The 20,782-nt window shown below is 33.5% G+C and overlaps 1 protein-coding gene across 2 annotated transcripts in view; it reads left to right on the top strand.

Moving 5' to 3' along the window:
- The window catches only part of Baz2b (bromodomain adjacent to zinc finger domain 2B), a 297,821-nt gene that overhangs the window by 239,955 nt on the left and 37,084 nt on the right, over nucleotides 1–20,782 (top strand). Inside the window, exons 17-24 of one of the 2 annotated variants that reach the window (XM_042683418.1) lie at nucleotides 2,689–2,781; nucleotides 2,895–2,956; nucleotides 5,857–5,922; nucleotides 7,500–7,565; nucleotides 8,945–8,989; nucleotides 9,226–9,252; nucleotides 10,500–10,565; nucleotides 20,291–20,431. In XM_042683418.1, coding sequence (XP_042539352.1) covers nucleotides 2,689–2,781; nucleotides 2,895–2,956; nucleotides 5,857–5,922; nucleotides 7,500–7,565; nucleotides 8,945–8,989; nucleotides 9,226–9,252; nucleotides 10,500–10,565; nucleotides 20,291–20,431 — 566 coding nt within the window. Of the gene's footprint in view, nucleotides 1–2,688; nucleotides 2,782–2,894; nucleotides 2,957–5,856; nucleotides 5,923–7,499; nucleotides 7,566–8,944; nucleotides 8,990–9,225; nucleotides 9,259–10,499; nucleotides 10,566–20,290; nucleotides 20,432–20,782 lie in introns of both variants that reach the window. The other variant, XM_042683416.1, reaches the window with a different exon arrangement.

Genomic DNA, 20,782 nt, shown 5'->3' with positions numbered 1-20,782 from the left:
TTTAAGAAGGGAAAGTACTGCTGATTCTGATTTTATAACTGATGAATGAGTTATATCTAAAACACTTCTATGAAATTAGAGCAGACAAGGAATTTCTTAAGCCATAAGATGTTTCTCAAATTAATATTTGAAAAGTCAACTGACATATTCAGCAACTACAAACTAAATAAATGAGAGATGCTGGGAGTAGTTTGTTCCTAGGAGCCCAGGTGAACTTTGCTACATCCATAATGCATTCTTCTCAGCTCAAGATTGTATATCAGATTTGATTTCTTAATTGGTCAAAGTGTAAAATTTAAGGTGTATTAATTTTTAAAAGTCAAAAGTGTATGCTTCTTGCTAAAGTCTAAAACATATGAATCGAACTTTTTAATGTTTTCCAATTCACATGGTTTAAAAATAAAAATTACTATATATTTGTATGACATGTGAAATTGAGCAGTAAACTCATACTGCCAAATATACCTCTATGTAACATAGAATTTCTTTATTAAATGCCAGGCTTCTATTAGATTAACAATTTGACTTGGTGAAAAAGATCATACTTAGGTCATATTTTTAGGAATGCTTGTTCTAATCATTTAACATATCTTCACATTTTAAAAAAGAGTGAATCCTTTTTAGCAAAGTCTAGAGAAAACTTTTGGCTTCTAAGAGTCAAGTGAATATCTGACATTGTTTTAGATGCGAATGATATTCTTCAGGTATAATTGCTGAATCTGTATGCCACTTTATAGTTTTTCATTATTTAAACTATTTAGTATATAGATTTAGTTGTTTAACCAAGAAGATTTTGATGATATGCATGATCTCTGTAAATGGAAAATCATTTGAAGTTGGAAATACACTATAGCATCAGCTTTCATTTTATTTTTCATGAACACATTCAATTTACCAGGTAAAATTAGGCCCTTTTGGTAAGCCTGGTGTTGCCTGCCTTTAATCCCAACACTTGAAAGATAGAGGCAAGATAATTATGAGTTCACAGTCAGCTTGGGCTACTTAAAAAAAAAATCTTCTGGATAAAAAATTACCCTTGTATCCAAGTTCACTTCTTAAATTTTTAGCTAATACTCAGAGATTAAAATATTGGTTAAGGATTTTTAGAGTGGTAGCCTATAGATAAGGGTGTCAGGAAGATCTGGGAATATATTGTGGCTTTGCTTTTAAACTTCCATGAGCTCTATGTATTTTACTTGTACATTGGACATAACGTTGTTATTTTATAAAGTTGTTGTGAAAGGTAAGATCATGTCAATTTAATACAATTGTGCCTGCATTCAATAAGTGGTTGAAATATACACTCATTTTCAAAGGATATAGTTTATAAGCTCTTCATCACCTATAAAGTTTAAAATACTGCCTACTGTAAAGTGGTACTCTCTGAAATTATTTCTTGAATGATAGTATAGTTCTCCACTTTTACAGTTAGAAGTATTCAGACCAAGACTGCCAGCAGAGAAAAGCAGTAGTATTACCTGGTTTCTGTATCAAGTATACACATTCTCACAGTAATGCTGGGTAATGAATGATAGCAAGCCTCAGTGATGTGTGGCTTAAGCACTTCCCATCTGTGTGGATGCATTCAGCTGCTGAGTCACCAGGCAGCTTTACTTATCTTGCCTGGGCTTGTGCAAATATATGAGGTCACGTGAGTGCATGTATCTCAATCTCTAGCAGCCTAGCCTAAGTGTGCCCTTTAGTACGGGGCAAGGCAAAAGGGCAGGTTGAAGAGTACACATACATTATCAAGCTTTTTGTTACTGTTGCTAATATCTTAACTATAGAAGATTATATGGCTGAATGCAAAATCAAGGGATAGAACAATTTGTCTTCCCATTGGAAGTGACTGACAGTAGGAAGAGTAAAGGAAGAATGTGGACTATTAAGTCTTTCTATCTTCAGGTTCATATATTTGTCTTAGAAAATTATGAGAGCTGTATTACCCCTAAAACTCATTTGACATTCTGCATTCTTTTTACTTTGGGAAATTTAGTTCTCTTCCTCATAACTGAAAATATCACTGGAATCAAGAATTTCCCGAGTGATTAAATATGTTTGAAATATAGGTTGGGCAGTAGGGCTTTGTTTTATTTTAAGATCTTTCTCTTTTTGCATGTCGTTTTGATTTTGTTCTTGTTATCTTTTTCCTTTTTATTTTAAAATTGAAGGTAGGGCTGGACACAATGGCTCAGGAATAGAAAGCCTCTCTAGCAGGCTAAAGCTTTGAGTTCAAATCCCACTGTCTCTCTGTCTCTTTCTCGCTGTCAATGTTTGTCTCTCTCATGCACGTACATGCACATACACATGATTAAAACAAAAATTCTGTTTAAAATATTCTTAGTTTTTCGTGGTTACTTTTCTTCTTAATGAAGGTTTCTTGAGATGTGAAAATGTGTTTAGATGTGCCTCTGTATAGCTCCTCTTGATCATATTTGAATAAATACTTTGGCAATTTGCTTTTATTTCTTTTGGAGACAAGGTCAAGTTGCTGGTATTACAGGCATGAGCCATCATACCCACTTAATTTAGCCATTTCTAGGGGAAATAAATATGACACTTTGTACTACTACTCTCTTACTTAGACAACTTTCTTAAGTATTATATCTTTTGTGATGATACAGTGCCAGTTTCACACAGTTATTGTAAAGTTGTTGGTAATATTCTTTGAAATTTTGTGTTTTTCAGAAATAGCCAGGCAAGCAGCACAAATAAAACTTTTGAGAAAACTTCAAAAACAAGAACAGGCTCGGGTTGCCAAAGAAGCTAAAAAACAACAAGGTAAGTGATTTAAGTGATATAAGTTTGAAAAATAAGAGTTGGAAAATTCATAAGAAACTCCTCTTTTTTTATTGCTGATCTGATATCATGTATGTGTTGGTTTCTTGTCATAGCAATAATGGCTGCCGAGGAGAAAAGAAAGCAAAAAGAACAAATCAAGATTATGAAACAACAGGTATGCTGTCATTGGACCTGACTTCTAAAACATTGGTTTATTTTAAAGGATCTGCTTATTCATGTATGTTATTTTCATTATGATATATGTTTTACTTATTTATTTATGTTGCATGTGTGGCACTTGGCAATGAACCCAGAACCTTCTGCTTGCCTTTCTACAACTTGAGACATACCCCAGCCTCAATTTAATTTAATTATTTTTCACACAGATATTTTGTGCCTTATTTAGAAAGTTGAAGTTTTCCATTAGTTACAATTTCACTTCTTTCCTTCATTATTTATTTTTTCCCCTAATACTGAGGCTTGAACTTAGGGCCTTGTGCTTTTTCACTTGCCTTTTTTTTACTCTTGTCCAGCACTCTACCAGTCCAGCATTCTACCACCTGAGCCGCACTTCCATTTTCCAGCTTTTTGCCAGTTAATTGGAAATAAGAGTTTTGAGATTTGTCTAGACAGACTCTGAACTGAACTTTGATTCTCGGATTTATCTCAAGCATGTGAGCCACTAGAAGCCAGCTCTTAAGTTTTAACAAGGGTCAATTTCAGTATAATAGGATTAAAGGAGAGAGAATTAGAGAAAGAAACATTTTTCTATCCTAATGAAGGAATTGGGAGTAAAGATTCAAAATGGCAGTCCCTATTTAACTTTTATACTTTTTGAGTTGGACCACTATCTATGGTCATGCTAGCAACTCCAAATCCTTAGACAGTGATAATGGATGGGTAAGATTTGGAGGCCCACCAAAATTTAGATAATCTTCAAGACTTCCTTCCATCAGACCTGCCTTTTTTTCTCTCTCTGCCCATTCATGAAGAGATTCAGATTTTTTTTAATGAGAAGAGAGATTTAGATAGTCCCACTTATGTCTTCTAATCCTGTAACTTCATATTAAAATAAAGTATGGTCGAAAAGAAGCTTAATGATGTTTTTGTCAATGTCTTAGTTTCAACAAAAATTGTTTTAAGAAGTGATATGAGAAATGCAAGTGGCAAGAAATTCACTTGTCACTGCCATGATCAGGACCAGAATATGATTAGGATCAGAAAATAGATATTCTTTTAACTAAAACGGAAGTCAAAGAGAAATCGGTAAAAAAAAAAAATTCCCTAAAAGTAAAAACTGTTCCCTATTTGGATAATTTTTTAAGGAATTAAAAAAACAGTAAGGCAATACAAAGTCTGTAGATTTAGCATAGTGAATCAATCTGCCATTCCCAAAAATATCATATTCTATGGGTACCTATAGTATCTGTAGTACCTAAATCCTAAACAGCCTAAATACATCTGTTTTGTATTTTAGACGTACACTTTATGGACAATGTTTTACTTTAAAGCTGAATGCCTCCTAGAAGGAGGAAATTGATTTAAATTTTTCAGTGACTCCCAGAAATGAGTATGTTTCATTCCTGAGAAGTAAATCTATGTGACAATATGTAATAAGTTTGAAAAATAAGCCATAGGCTACCGAATTTTTCTTTTTTGAACAGGAAGCCTTAATTTTATGCCCTACCTTTTAGTTATATATAGAATAAAAGGCTTTGCTAAATATGCAATTTCCAGGCCTAGGGCAGATACCAGTAAACTTACATTTTGATAGTTTGAGAGTACCTAAGCCCAGATTAGTTTAACCCAAAGATTTTCTGCCTGTATCCAAACTTAAGAGAACAATGAATGACTTTTGCTGATTTGAGGATATACTACATTTAAATCTTTTAAAGGTCAAGAGCAGAAATATTAGATCAGGAATATATTTTCTTAGCTCTCAAGTTCCAAATAAATGCTTGAAATATGAATCAAACACGGCTCTGGAAATCTTAGGGAAAATACAGTTTGAATTAGGAAATTTCAGGGCTTCTTTATAAGAATTATGAATTCATTTTCATCAATGTCAATTTTGGACTTTAAAAAGTAACTATTTAACATCTAAATTTAGGTGACTACTAAATTACAGCAAACAACCAAAAGCTAGTTGATTAAATTTAGATATTGTATGTATCAGTTATACCAGGTAAATAATTCTTTGGATTATTAATTGAAATTAATCCATCTGAAAATATTGCATATTATTTTTCGGTAGATGGCATATAAGAAAAGCTTGTATGAAGCCAGGCTCTGGTGGCTCCTAGGTATCTAGGCGGCTGAGCTCTGGGGATCATGATTTGAAGCCAGCCCAGAGGAAAATCCTTGATACTTATCTCCAATTAATCACCAAAAAGCTAAAAGTGGCCCAAATGGTAGATCTCTATCCTTGAACAAAAAGACTCTCAGAGTCAGCATCCAGGCCCTGAGTTCAAGCCCCAGGACCAGCACCAAAAAAGAAAGAAAGAAAGGAAGGAAAGGGAAGGAGGATGGGGAGGGGACAGGGAAGCTGAAGGGGAAAGGAAAGTTATATTATTTAACATATCCGCAACCCAGAATTACCTTTATGTTTTCTGACTCTGGAGACACTTTTTTCTACTATCTGTCCTTTATTTATTTTGATTTTTTTTGTGACTGCTAATAGTTCTAATTTTTTTCAAGATACATAAATTTAATCAACTGTGATTTAATCTGGGTTTTTTTTTGTGTGTGGGGGGGGGAGGGTCGGTCATGGGCTTGGGCCCTGTCCCTGTGCTCTTCAGCTCAAGGCGAGCACTCTACCTCTTGAGCCACAGCACCACTTCCTTAATCTGGCTTCTGTATATTAGTTTAGCACTTACCTTTTATGCATTATGAGAAATTTTATAAAATCCTATAAATCTAAGATATGAAAGTAAAAATGGCCTTAAAATAAGTAATTAAATTTGGGATTCAGCCTGGATGACATTGGATAATTTTGTGCTTATATTTTAAATTCTTTGATTTCAATTAATTTTCTAGATATTTATTTTATTATGTAAAATGATATTTTTCCTACAGGAAAAAATTAAAAGGATACAGCAAATCAGAATGGAAAAAGAACTTCGAGCTCAGCAAATTCTAGAGGTAGAATTCATAAATTTAATATAATTAAAATAATACAAGATTTTCTAAATGTGTAAATAACATTAATATATCCATCAGAAATTCTTGTTAAACTAACATTTTCTTTGAATCTTGTTTACCAAGCTCTTCTAATACTAGCAGTAAAATGCCAGGAAATGAGATAACAGAAAAAATAGAATGAGAACTTTTGAGCAGCCAGTACAGTTGTCATAACAGCTCATATGTTAAAAATCTTATTCTTACAGGACTTACAGTCAGCCATTTTCTTTTAACTTAGAAAATGTGTTTATAAAAGTAAATATTCCAAAAGTAAAATTAAAATTTAATGCAAATACATGTTTAATAGTTATGTTTTCTGATTTCCAGCATCCCTTTTTTCCCCACAACCTGACTAAAATTAGGGATACAAGGCATATGTTGGCAATAGCAAAGTAACCATGAAGAGAGACCAGAAAATAGGGAAATCTTCCAGCTAGCATATACAGAAATGCAATACCTAGCAAGAGTCTGTAATCTTTTAGTTGAATAGGAAGCAATTTTCAACACCTTAGGAGTTCAAAGGCATAACTCTATCAAATTATTCAGTGTAACAACTGGTATTCACAATAATTTTTCCCTGAGTCATCAAAAAAGGCCAAATTATGTTTAGTATTCTGCATTTAAACAGGCATATGTCTCCAGATTATTTCCATCTAAAATAGTAAAATTAAAGTTTTAATGTTTAAAATTTTTAGACCCCTCAATTATTCAGGAAATGTCTGCTTTATAAAATACCTATTCCCTGAAGCCCTCAGATAGTCATGGTTTCCTGTTATGGTTTTTTTTCCTTCTATTTTTTTCCTTCCTTACTTATTTCAAATAAATTTGCAAACTTTCAAATAAAGTTTTCCTGTCTTAAACTAAATTAAAAAATACTACTAGACCGTTATAAAGGTACTAGATGGTGAGTGATGTTAACATAGACTTAATGGCCAAAATATACTTCAAAAAAATCATACATGTCCATTCTACTAAAATAAAGAATGAAGCAGCCACAAATAGAAAGATGAAGAAAATCAGATTTAATGTTTCATTTAATAATTACATCCAAATCATGAATGTCTTTATCTAAATTGTCAAGTATTAAAAGAAGTTTAAAATAAAGTAGAAATGTACATTTTTATAAATGTATAACTGATTTTAAACTGTATATTTAAAATGTTAAGCTCAATCCTGTCTTTTATTTTACAGAGATTACATTTTTATTTTTATGGTCAGGATAAAAGGCAATAAATAATGTTCATTTTTTTCTGTGATTAAAGTTGAAACTAAAACAGTATACTCAATTATTTCCTATTTTTAACACTTTAAAAGAAAAGTTATTCCTTGAATTTAGGACATTTGTATACTGCTTTAAAGTAGAAATAAAATGACTTTATGTTAAATATATTACCTGGGGGAAATCTGTACATGTCTGTATATATGTCACATACTGTTTTGTACCTTGTAAGGCATGTAGCTTCATTTCAAGTCTTGAGATTATTTGCAAGTTGTAGTGGTGCTGTTGCATGACTTTGAGACCTGTTTTGCATGCACAGGCTAAAAAGAAAAAGAAGGAAGAAGCGGCAAATGCCAAATTATTGGAAGCCGAGAAACGAATAAAGGTTAGTTTAGATGAGAATCAGAGTTTTTATTTAAAAAAAATAAAAACTATGTTATATAGCATCAATTGTGTGAATAAAGTAGCTTTCCTTACAGTAACTATTTAAAAATATATTTAGCAGATTCAACTTGTGTAAATGTGTGCTTTTATTTGTATGTTATACTGTACGTATATTTTTCATTTTTTTATTATACAGGTTTTATGTAATACTTTGTGCTCTGTAAATACGAGATATCAAGTTAAAAATGTGAATTATTGCATAATACCTGTATATAATTTTTGCTTGATTAGAATGACCCTTGCCCAAACTATTTTGTTTGTCGTTTATGTTTATGTTTCAAACTGTGTCTAAAATCTGATTCTCCCCTTATTACTCTCCCTTTGTTAATGTCCAACAACTGTTTTATGTATTAAAAGGAAAAAGTGTAGACCAGGTATGATGGTTAATATCATCCCAGCATTTGGTTATACAGTTTCAAAATGTAAATTAATTAACTGAAAGAAAAATGCATACAAAAACCCTATCAACTGTTATTTAGCTAATGAAATTAGCCATTGCTGATTATTATAAGGTTAAGTGTTTTGATTTTGATTTTATGCCATGAAGTGTAAAAAAGATGTTCCATCACTCCCCCGTATGCCCTTACCTTCTACTGTGGATGAAGGCAGGGCAGGGCAGTGCTGGAGATGCTGCACTCAGGCATAAACTCTCTTATTCCAAACAACACATTTTATGCCCACCTTTATTTTTAATTTCATCTATACTTTATGAAGATAGTAAATGATAATATCCTAGAATTTTTTACATTAAGCCCCATCCCCTTGGGACTGTGTCATGATCCATAGGTCAATATAAAAATCTTAATATAATCCCCAGTCTTTTATTTTTCATATAAAAATTAAATAGATGCTGTTAACTATAGAGTATATTTGATAGTTTACATTCAGAATACAAAAGAGTCCTAATCAGCTGGATTTTGAGTTACAGCATAAAGCATCAAATTATTTACAATTATAATTTTATTCAAATGAAACTAAAATAAATTTAAAAGTTCATATGTGATTTGTATCTGGTATGCTTCAACAGCCTAGTTAGCTTAATGAATATTAATTTAGTGAGTGGCTCATAGGTTAAATTATCTACTAAAGAGAGATCTTTGCTACTATATCATACAGGTTTTATATTAAGTATTAGGTAGAACTACAACAAATTCACTTGACATTTTACAAGTTAAAAAAAATCGATTGAATAGTGCCAGTTTTGTGTGGATCAACCTAATAGAGACTACAAACATCTCAGGAAAAGGAACCTTTTAATACTTAGGAGTATGTTCTAAATATTCCCTAAAAATCATATATTAAAAGTTTCTTATCTTTAAGGAGAAAGAAATGAGAAGACAACAAGCTGTCCTTCTGAAGCATCAGGTCTGTATGAAGTTAGTTATACCATGGTTGTACTTGATCATTTTGCTTAAAACTAGTTGGGGAATAATCTTTAAAAAGTTTTCTTTATATTTTCTGATGAAATTCCTGCTTAAGTTTTTCCTTCATCTTACAGTTTATTGCCTTGCTTGGTATATGGTATCTTTTGGGGGGGTTAAAATTGGTTTTATGACTCTGTGATTTCTGTTTCATAATATTGTGCCAACTCTTTCTACCAGGAGTTGGAGAGGCATAGACTAGATATGGTATGGGTATGTTTATCTTTGTACATCTAACACCGCATTGTGATTTGGTTGTGATATGGTTGTCATAGCAATGCATAAAGTCTAGCACTGGCTGCTGTCATATTACATACTGCTGCATGGCTTTACAGCACAGTGCATTGCATACATCTGCTTGTCTGTCTATAAAGAAGTATGATATGTCTCTAGGATTTTTCACTAAATTACATAAGCCTTAAAGAAGGCTGCTGTCTAAAACTGAATATTACTGATGTCACAAGGAAAGTTTGGATCACAATATAGTTAGACAATTATGGCCCATGTTCTCCCATCACTGTAGATGCAAAACTGCCATTGACTATAATGGGAATTTTGAATTTGCTTGATGAGAGAATATGAAATATGTTCTTGTTTTACAGACAAATTTTAGCAATACCCCTTTGAGGGACCAAATGTATTTAAACTAAAAATTAATTAAAATTAATTATATAAAACTAAAATTAATTGTTATTAATATATTTAACTTTAAAATAAATACAATTACCAAATTAACCTTCTCTTATTTTCATACTCTGCATCTTAAATTACACCTACTGGACTTTTGTAACTTTAAACAGCACACCAGTTGGCAGACATCAGTAAATAGGAATGTCGCTGTTCATTTGTGTTTGTACATGAACCAAGACTAGTTTAACTTTATAAATTGCTATCAGTGCTTTAAAAAAAAACCTTTCTAATTTGTTGGTGACTCATTGGATTTTCAAAATAATTTTGTACTTGAAATAAATCTAATTAATCCAAAACCATAACACGAAAATGATTATGGATCAATTTCTGCCTGATCTAAAATTGTAAGCACAATACAACTTTCCGTTCAATTGGCTCTAGTAAGTATTTGTGGTTTCTCTAATAGCAGATGTAAAGTAACTGACCTGTTCCAGCCAACCATTATGCTTTTTGTTCTGCCAGCTTTTGAAGGAGCATCACAACTGACCATAAGTAAATCTTGTATGCTTCTGTTTACACTGTCTCCATGTTCATTGCTTTACCTTTTTGCTTTTGATTGTTCTTGTATTTGCTTTCTAAACCTAAACTAAAACATGCACAGACTGGCCATTCTTGTCTTATATTTAGTATTTACTGTGACTTGTCTATAAATGCTAAACATGCTATATTGAGTTTTTGTTTTTGTTGTTGTTGTTGTTTTCCATTTGAAACTCAAACGTTTAACTCTGGTTGAGTTATGCTCCTAATTTTATCTGGCCTAATAGGAACGGGAGAGAAGGAGACAACACATGATGCTTATGAAAGCTATGGAAGCTCGTAAGAAAGCAGAAGTAAGTATGTGTTTCTAGAAATATGCTACCTTATAAATTATTATTTTTTCCTGAAACATTAGCCCTTTTATTCAAGGTATAACTTTGTCATAATTTACTAGCTTTCATAAACAAACCAAAGGTTAAAGATAGTAACTATGCTAAAATAAAAGAATGGAAAAAGTTTTCATATATATGTGTTAATTTCCCTGGCTGATGTTTTAATTATCTTTTTTGTAAATGTGTTAAATGTCATTGGTTTGAATCAAACTACTACTGTAGCCAGAGTGTCACAAATCGAATATTACAGAGTGCCTTGAGGAGTCTACGCATCCTAATTCAAACACAAATTATTCCCGCAGGGTCTTTTGCCCTCAGAATAGAGTGTTCTTTAGCATTCTATGTATAAAACTTGGCCTTAATAATTTCCTTAAAATAGACTTTTAACAGATAATTCAGAAAAAGAGAATTATTTCAGTATGTCAAAATCAATCTATTTGGAATTTAAAAGAAATCAGTTGCAGATTAAAATAAATGCTATAAAGGAATGCATTCTGCATTAAAACAGTTGCATAGAGAGAACTACAGGCATTATAACCAGGATTTCAGAGGTTGAGAGACCCAGATTCCAATGCTGGCTCGGCAAACAGTGTGATTTACCTCCTCAAACTGTTTTCTTTTTGTTGGGGGTGGTGGGTTTGATTTTGTATTGGTTTTTGTTGTTTGAGACAATATCTTGACAAGAAGCCCAGATTGACTTGGAACTCTCTACATCTCTCAGTCTGGCCTAGAATTCTCTTAATTCTCTCTCTGCCTCACAGGTCCTAGAATTAGAATTGTTTATCAACATGTTTGGCAAACTGTATTTTTAATAAAGTAATGATACTTCAACTGAGATAAATATTTAATTATTATTATTTTTTTTGCTGGGAATATATCTCCTTGGTAGAACCTTTGCCTAGAATGTGTAAGGTTCTGAGTTCCATTTCTAACACCACAGAATTTTACACATACATATATTCTCTCTCTCTCTCTCTCTCTCTCTCTCTCTCTCTCTCTCTCTCTCTCACACACACACACACACACACACACACACACACACACACACACACGATACTGTTTAACCTAGAGTTGAGTTGAGATCTGTGTGTTTTTGTCTTAGCTGTGATATTTATTTGCAACATAGATGGCTGATTTGTTAACACAACATGTATACTGTTTTGGAACCTGGATATTTTAGTCAACCCCCCCAAATTTGGATTCTGCTTTTAATACTTTCCAGCTGTATAACTTTTGCCATATTTTTAATCCCTTTGATTCATTTTTTCCATTAAATTAAGGTATTAATTCCTTATTCATATAGTTATAATGTTGTCTAAATAGATGTGTGTGTGGGCATGTGTGTGGGTAAAGCTGTAGAATAGTGCTTAGCACTACCTCATACTTACAGTTGCGTAAATGTAGAGTAGGCCTAGCAAGATGTATAGGCACAAAGGGAACTACTAATATAGATTACCTCTTAAATTTTCTCTAGCAATCACTTTCTGTTAGGTCACTTGCTAATGCTTTTCCTGTTACATTTTTTCTCCTTACCTGTTGCTTATCCAGTTCTATTGATTTCCTCTATATCTAATATAATAATGACTACCAGGCAACAAATTGGCCTGGCTGCACTCTTTATTCCCTTCTAGATGTATCCTGATGGTAGTCACTGTAGACCTGTGAACAGGACTGCTTGCAAACTGAATAACTTTATCAGTCCTTCTGATTTTAGATTATGTTCCTCTAACAGTTGCTGCCATCAACAAAATATTTTTAAACTTTTCTAGACTACTTCAGTGTGATGGGTTATTAAATTACTGTGAGAAAAATGAAAAAGATTAATAATTGTATCAATGAGATAAAGCTTTACTATGTGAAACAAGCAATTAACAAGGCATGGTTTTTCAAGCAATTGTAAATTTTTAAATTTCTTTAACTGATATATAAAATGTAAAACTATATACATATTCATGGTTATTATGTGATATTTCCATATATTTGCATTGTGTAATGTGTAAATTATGTCATATATCTTCTCAAAAAGAATACAGATACAGACATTTCACAAAATAACAGACCTTTTGATATAAAGAACCGTCTCAAGAATGCCATAAAGGCCAGCAACCTAAGTTATAATAGAATATAACCCTATTGCAAAAAGAAGAAGAAGAAGAAGAAAGAAGAAGAAGAAGAAGAAAGAAGCAGCAGCAGCAGCAGCACAGTCCCAAGCATAGGGTCTTTCTTTCTCCCAACACCCCACTATATATATATATATATATATATATATATATATCTTTAGATATATACATATATATGTGTATAGATCTATACATATAGATCTATAGATATATCAGATGTATAGCTCTAGATATATCTATAGATCTATATGTATACATCTATACATATATATATCTTTTCAAACACTTACCATTTCCTTATTGTGAAAACATGCAAAATCCTCCTACATTATCATTGTCTACATTAACCTACTGTAAAAGCACACCAGAAGTTCTTACTCCTGTTTGATTATAACAACTGATGTACTGCTCCCCATCCCTTCATCCCCTCTGATTACTACCAATTTTTGTCAGCTTATAAGAGGTCAACTGTTTTTACATTCCACATATGAGTGAACCATGTAGTCTGTGCCTCGTTTATTTCACTTAGCATAATGATTTCCATTTTCATTCACATTGTCATAAATAAGAGAATGTCATTCTTTTATGTCTGAATACTAGTCTATGGTATATCACATTGCCACATTTTCTTTAGGCATCCATTAGTTAACAGACACACAGCTTTCTTCCTGGCTATTGTGAATGTTACAACAGACATAGGAGTACAGAGATCTCTTCACATACTGACTTTATTTCCTTTGTACTCCTTTGCTAGATTATGGGGCTGATTTTCTTTTTCTTTTTTATGTCAATTGTGGGGCTTGAAATCTGGGCCTGGGCACTGTCCCTGAGCTCTTCAGCTCAAGGCAAGCTCTCTTCCACTTTGAGCCACAGTGCTACTTCTGGTTTTCAGCTGGTTAATTGAAGATAAGAGACTCGGATTTTCCAGCCTGGGCTGGCTCAGAGCTGATTTTTTTTTTAATGTAATTAATCCAAACTTTCCCTAGTCTTTTACATAAATTTATGCTGAATTATTTAGCAAAATTTTGTGTGCTCAGAGTCTGAGTTCAAATCCCAGGAATGGCACACACACACACACACACACACACATACCCACTTACACACACACAGAAGAAACCACCACAAAGTAAAGGCTATATGGTATTTGGGACTAGTTCAACATTGTAAACAGCTACTGTCTACCTAACTTTAATTCCTTTATATTGTTATTGTGTTCTGGAAAAAGGCAAAGTAGGATAAAATGCATATGTTACAAGCAGTATTTAAAGAATTATTAGGTTGAAATATAAGGTGCTTCCATATTATTAATTAAAATATCCTGTAACATCTGAAATGACTCAAAGAAACTCCACAGCCATCACAGTAAACAGGTAGTACAAATACTACGCATGAGATATTTTAATTTACTATTATCTCAAGCATGTGTGTGTGTGTGTGTGTGTGTGTGTGTGTGTGTTGTCAGTCATGGGGCCTGAACTCTGGGCGCTGTACCTTGGCTCTTCAGCTCAAGGCAAGCACTCTACCACTTGATCCACAGTGCCACTTCCAGCTTTTTCAGTTTATGTGGTGCTGAGGAATCGAACCCAGGCCCCCATGCGTGCAAGGCGAGCACTCTACCATTGAGCCACCTTCCCAGCCCTTGATGTATATTTTAAAAAAATAGATTCAAAATTATTGTTGATTCTTTTTTTAAATTTCTATTTGAGTTTTGCTTTACAATTTACTCTCATTTTTAAAAATTTTTTATTATGAAAGTACCATATAAAGGAGTTACAATTACATGGGCAAGATAATGAGTACATTTCTTATCAAGCATTGTTGTTTCCTCTTTTGTTTCCCCTTCCTATCCCTTCCCATATCCCATCCCCCCCACTCATATCCCCCCGTTCCCCCCATTGTTGATTCTTTAGCTTAAGAAAACTATAGTTATTCTGTTATATGAAGCTATACTTAGTTAAAAATCTGGTATATAACTTACCTTGTTAATCATATTAATTTCAAATGACCATTAATAATCTTTTGTAGAATAGTATAAGAACTAATGATTGTTAGCCTCAAAAATAAAAACAGCTTACTCCCTAGTATTAATTCAAGAAAATATGAAAACATTTGCTCTTATATTTATCATTAGAAACAAGATTAAACAGCATGAGAAAGCAACATTTTATTTTTTAATCTCCTATTTTAATTTTAGAAACTTTATACCAACTACAAATTTAAAATCACTCTTATAAACTGCATAACCAACCATAATAATATAGTAGTTTGTTTTCTATGTCTCCTCAAGGGTCAGTAAAGTACAAAAGGATGTTAAACATGTATGTTATCACAGAATGACTGTCAGCACTTCAGGAAATAGACGCACACAATGGAAAACAGGGTTCCCATTCCAAAGTAATCCAATAAGTAATTTGAAAGTAGAAAAAAAAAAGCTTAATCCCTCAATGACACTATTCATGGTAGCATTTCATAATTCTATACTCATCCCAATCATTATGTAGTGAAAAATAAAAATAAAAGGCAGACTTGCATATATAGACTTTGAAAAGAAAATTGCTTTTCAATTAAAGGCACAGAAAATATACTAGAACAGCATTTATATAAATGTACTTTATTTCTTTTTCAAAGTTAAATTGCCTTAAACCAAACACTGGTGGCTCATGCCTGTAATCCTAGCTACTCAGAAGCCTGAGATCTGAGGATTGCAGTTTGAAGCCAGCCTGGGCAGGAAAGTCTGTGAGATTCTGATCTCCAATTTACCACCAAAAAGCCAGAATGGCTCTATGGCTCAAGTGGTAGAGCACCAGCCTTAAGCAAAAATATTAAGGAAGAGTACTCAGACTGAGTCCAAAGCCCAGTAATGATACAGAAAGAAAAGAGAGAAAGGGAGAGAGAGAAATTAGATTGACTACCTTAAAATGTAAAAGTAAAATGTAAAATCAATTTTTTTTTTTTTTTTTTGGTCGGCCGTGGGGCTTGAACTCTGGGCCTGGGTGCTGTCCCTCAGCTCTTCAGCTCAAGGCGAGCGCTCTACCACTTGAGCTACAGCGCCACTTCCGGTTTTCTGGTGGTTTATTGGAGATAGGAGTCTCATGGTCTCTCCTGCCCGGGCTGGCTTTGAACCGCGATCCTCAGATCTCAGCCTCCTGAGTAGCTAGGATTACAGGCGTGAGCCACCAGCGCCCGGCTCGCTTTATATTTTTATAGAATTTAAATATCACTCGAAATAGATTTTGGAATATATTCTTATAAAATCCCTACCTGATGTGAAATTTGACAATTTTGATTTAAAATGAAGAGACATTTATGTAAAAGTAGCTATTCTACGTGACATCTGAAAACAGTTAATCTTAAGTACAGAATTTTTAATGAAATATTTAAGAAAAGATTTACTTTATTATTTTCTTCCTATAAAATATAATTGCCTTTAATCCTTCCTCAATCATCTGATTCATAATATTCCTTTGTTTTAGATTAATTTTCATATTATATTACATATAAATTAAAATTGTAAGCTCATTTTAAAGAATGGTTATTGTACTCATATTAAATATGTGACCCATAAAGCACTATCATTTTTACTCTTTGTAAGTCTAGTATAACTTCTATTATTATTCATCTTTACACTTTTATTTTTCTACAGCTTGAGGTAAACTTTAAATCTTGTTACATTTTAAATGAGTACAAATTTCTGTCAAAAAAAAAAAAAGTATTCTCTTAAGTTAAACCCAGAACAGTCACCTAAGGGACCCAATAGAATTGTAAAGTGCTAAAATCACTGGTCTATAAAAATGGCATGTTTTGGTATAACCCCTGTTTTCACTGTATTTGATTCTGGTACCTTGCATCTTGTATATACATTTTTCTGATGTGGAGAGGGGAAGGGATATAACAAAATGCTGAAACAAGGATACAATGGGTCAGCCTTGACCCATTGTAACAATAAGACATACAAGACACTATGTTGAAAACAAACTTTACAACTTGGGGTGGGGGTGAGGGGGAGGTAGGGAGGCTGGGGGTAAAAACAAAGGAGGGGGTAACAATGCTCAATAGGAAATGTACTCATTACCTTACACATGTAACTGTAACCCTTCTATACAGTATCTTTACAAAAATATATATATTAAAAAATAGCATATTTTACAGTCCTGTAAGTTGTGAACTTTATAGTATTAGCTCATTGTACCACATTCACTCCTTAGTTCTTAGACACATAATTCTAAAATAGGGTACATTAGGTTACCTATTTGTTATTATACTATAGAATGTTTGAAGATACTTTTATGCTTTTATTATATAAATAATCTTTACATGACTTTTAGCTTTTTGCCTTATATATTTTTGACTGTTAACAGTAATCCAGACTGGGCACTTGTGGTTCATGCTTATAATCCTCACTATTCAGGAGGCTGAGATCTGAGGATTGTGGTTCAAAGCCAGCCTGTGTAGGAAACTCTATCTAATTAACCATCAAAAAGCTAGAAGTAGAGCTGTGGCTCAAGTGATATAGCCATTAGCCTTAGGCAAAAAAGATAGTGGACAGTGCTCAGGCCCTGAGTTAAAGACTCAGGACCAGCATCCCCCCAAAAATTATTAGTTAATAGATGTTTTAACCTTAAATGAAATTTATTTGATTTTATTTATTTATTTATTTATTTTTGGGTCAGGTCCTGGTGCCTGAACTCTGGGCCTGGGCGCTGTCCCTCAGCTCTTAGCTCAAGGCTAGCGCTCTACCACTTGAGCCACACTGCCACTTCCGGCTTTTTTCTTTTTGCTTATGTGGTGCTAAAGAATCAAACCCAGGCTCTCATGCATGCAAGGCAAGCGCTCTACCACTGAGCCACCTTCCCAGCCCCTATTTTAGATGTGCTGCTTCTTAATTTATTTTAATGTGTTCCTAAGAATAAAAGTGAGGCAACGGATTAACTCTTCCCCCCAAATCAAATTCTAGTATAAAATAAACATTTTGTCCATAAAAATAGAACTACATTTTAAATGATAGCTTTCATTGCTGCATTCCCATCACTTTTATTTGCAGTTTTGTTTTGTTTTAAGATAGGCTTTTCACTGACTTACCTGGGCTGGTCTTGAACTTGAGATTCTCTTGCCCCCACTTCCTGAGTATTGAAGTTATAGATGTATGCTATTACAACCTGCCTACAAATTACTTACAATCTAAATATATAAAATAGAAGGGAGGTCTATTGGTTGAACCAAGTTTACACTCCCACCAACAATGCAGTAGGGTTCCCTTCTGTCCACATCCCCTCCAGCATCTGTTGTTATTAGAGTTCTTGATTATAGCCATTCTAACTGGAGTGAGGTGATACCTCAGTGTTGTTTTGTTTTGCATTTCTTTTATGGCGAGGTTTAGCATTTCTTCATGTATCTATTGGCCATCCTTCTTTCCTCTTCAAAAAAGCTTCTCTGTAAGCCTTTAGCCCACTTATTTATTGGGCAGTTGTTTCTTTGAAGATTTGTTTTTGGGGGATTTAATTTTCTGAGTTCAAATTATATTTTAGGTATGAGACCTTTGTCCATTGTATGGCTAGTGAAGATCTTCTCCCAATCCATGGGCTTTCTATTGATCTTGCTAGCTATGTCCTTTGCCATGCAGAAGCTCTGCAATTTCATGCAATCCCATTTGTCCAACCTTTCTTTGATTTGTTGTGTTTTTGGGTCTCTATTAAGAAAATTTCGGCCTGTGTCAAGGAGACCTAGGCTTTCTCCTATTCCGTCCTGTAAGGTTTTCAGGGTGTGTGCTTTGATTCCGAGGTCTTTGATCCATTTGGAGTTGATTCTGGTGCAGGGTGATATATAAGTATCTGGCTTTAGTTTTCTACAAGTGATTAACCAATTTTGCCAGCACCATTTACTGAAGAGGCTGTCTTTCTTCCATTCTACTTTTTTAGCTCCCTTATGGAAGATTAGATGGCTGTAGGTCTGTAGGTTCATTTCTGGGTTTTCAGTTCTATTCCATTGGTCCTGAGGTCTGTTCTTGTGCCAGTACCAAGCTGTTTTGATTACTATGGCTTTGTAGTAGAGTTTGAAATTTGGTATTGATAATCCTCCAGCACTGTTCTTTCTGTTGAGGATCGTTTTTGCTATTCTGGGTCTTTTATTGTTCCATATGAATTTTTGGATTGCCTCTTCTATTTCCTTGAAGAATGAGGTTGGAATATTGACATGTATCACATTGAATTTGTAGATAGCTTTAGAAAGTATTCCCATTTTCCGATGTTGATCTTTCCAATCCAGGAGCATAAGAGGTTTTTCCACTTCCTCAGTTCTGCTTTTATTTCCTATTTCAGGTTTCTAAAGTTTTCATCACAGAGGTCCTTCACTTCTTTGGTTAAGTTAATTCCTAGGTATTTTATTTTTTGTGGGGCTTTTCGAATGGAGTTGCTTTCCTGATTTCAGCCACGCTTTTCTCATTTGTTGACATACAGAAAGCCATTGATTTTTGAGGGTTAATTTTATACCCTGCTACTTTGCCAAAGTTTTGAATCAGCTAAAGTAATTTGGGAGTGGAATCCATGGGATTCTTTAAATACAAGATCATGTCATCTGCAAAGAGGGCAAGTTTTACTTCATCTTTCCCTATTTGGATCCCTTTTATGTTTGCATCTTGTTCTGACAATTCTCTTCTTTATAGCAAGGACAAAACACAAACTTTTTCTTTTCCTTATGGCACAGAATTTTGGATTCAGGAGTTGTGTTGCTCTTGGTAGACGGTTATTATACCACTTGAGCCGCATCCCCTTTTTCCCTTTGGTTATTTTTCAGATTCCCATGGAAGTGGGATTACAGTTTCACTCTACCATGCATACTTTATTTGTTAAATTGGCAATCTCACTTTTACTTAGGCTGGTCTTGAACCAATTCCTCTTTCTTAGCCGGAATTACAGGCATGAGGTACCATATCCGCATCAAAACATTTGTGGAATGCCTTCAGAATTACCTTCAGACTTGCTATCCTATATTCTTTTAAGTGTTGTTTATGGTGGTAAATAATATCTCATATATTTCATCCCCAGTATTGTTTTAGACTAGATAATCCATGTTGGAAGAAATGCTTCTGCAAATTCACACAGTACTTTGCTGCGGTGAAACCTCCTTTGCTTCCTCTAGCCACACATATTTTGCTGATACTAGTCAAATTTGTTTTATGATAGTTGCTTATGTTTATTTTATTTACATACCTCCTCTTAGTAATATTTGATTTTCATGACCTGTCAAAGGATTGAAATTATTCATGAAGACTTTTAACATAGTCTTTCTTAAATCTAATCTTGATACTAAGTATTATAGAAGCATTGTAAGATTTTTGTCTTATTTCATATTCTTAAGATATGATTGTGTCAAAAGATTATTTTGAAGTTCAAAAAGTGAAAATAATTAAACCAAAGTAAATCATTGTTATAAATTTTTCTAGACTAATGGTAAATTTATTTCTAAAATATTTTTGTTCACTGAAATATGCACTTTGATCACTTTAACTTTCAACTGGAGTTGTTTTCAAACATTTAACATGATTAAGGAGAGTTTGATTTTCTTTTGAAGGAAAAAGAGCGGTTGAAACAAGAAAAACGTGATGAGAAAAGATTAAATAAAGAGCGTAAACTGGAGCAACGGAGATTAGAACTAGAAATTGCAAAGGAGCTAAAGAAGCCAAATGAAGACATGTGCTTAGCAGACCAAAAGGTAACTTACATTACTTGAAGGTTATTTCAGAAATAAGTTTAATTTTTCCTTGATTCCTTTCCCAGAGTTACCACTATGAAAGCCTTTAATTTTTGTCTAGTGTGGTAGACTTGCAAATCTAGGTTACATTGTTTCTCTTGGAGAGCCACCAAGATGGAGTTCTTATTCTGATAATATACCAGTTCTTACTATATTGTTGGAGCTCTAAATATCTTTTTTTAAATTTATTGTTATTGTAGAGGAGGTATACAGAGGGGTTACTTTTACATGTATCAGGTAATGAGTATATTTCCTTGCATACAGTGTCATCTCTTCCCTCCCTCTTTCCCATTCCCTCCTTCCCATCTCCAC

This window comes from Dipodomys spectabilis, unplaced genomic scaffold, assembly GCF_019054845.1.
Source record: "Dipodomys spectabilis isolate Male_0828 unplaced genomic scaffold, ASM1905484v1 ptg000081l, whole genome shotgun sequence".
NCBI classification, from domain to species: domain Eukaryota; kingdom Metazoa; phylum Chordata; class Mammalia; order Rodentia; family Heteromyidae; genus Dipodomys; species Dipodomys spectabilis.
The sequence above is the reverse complement of the archived record's forward strand: the minus strand, read 5'-3'. Positions and strand labels throughout refer to the sequence as shown.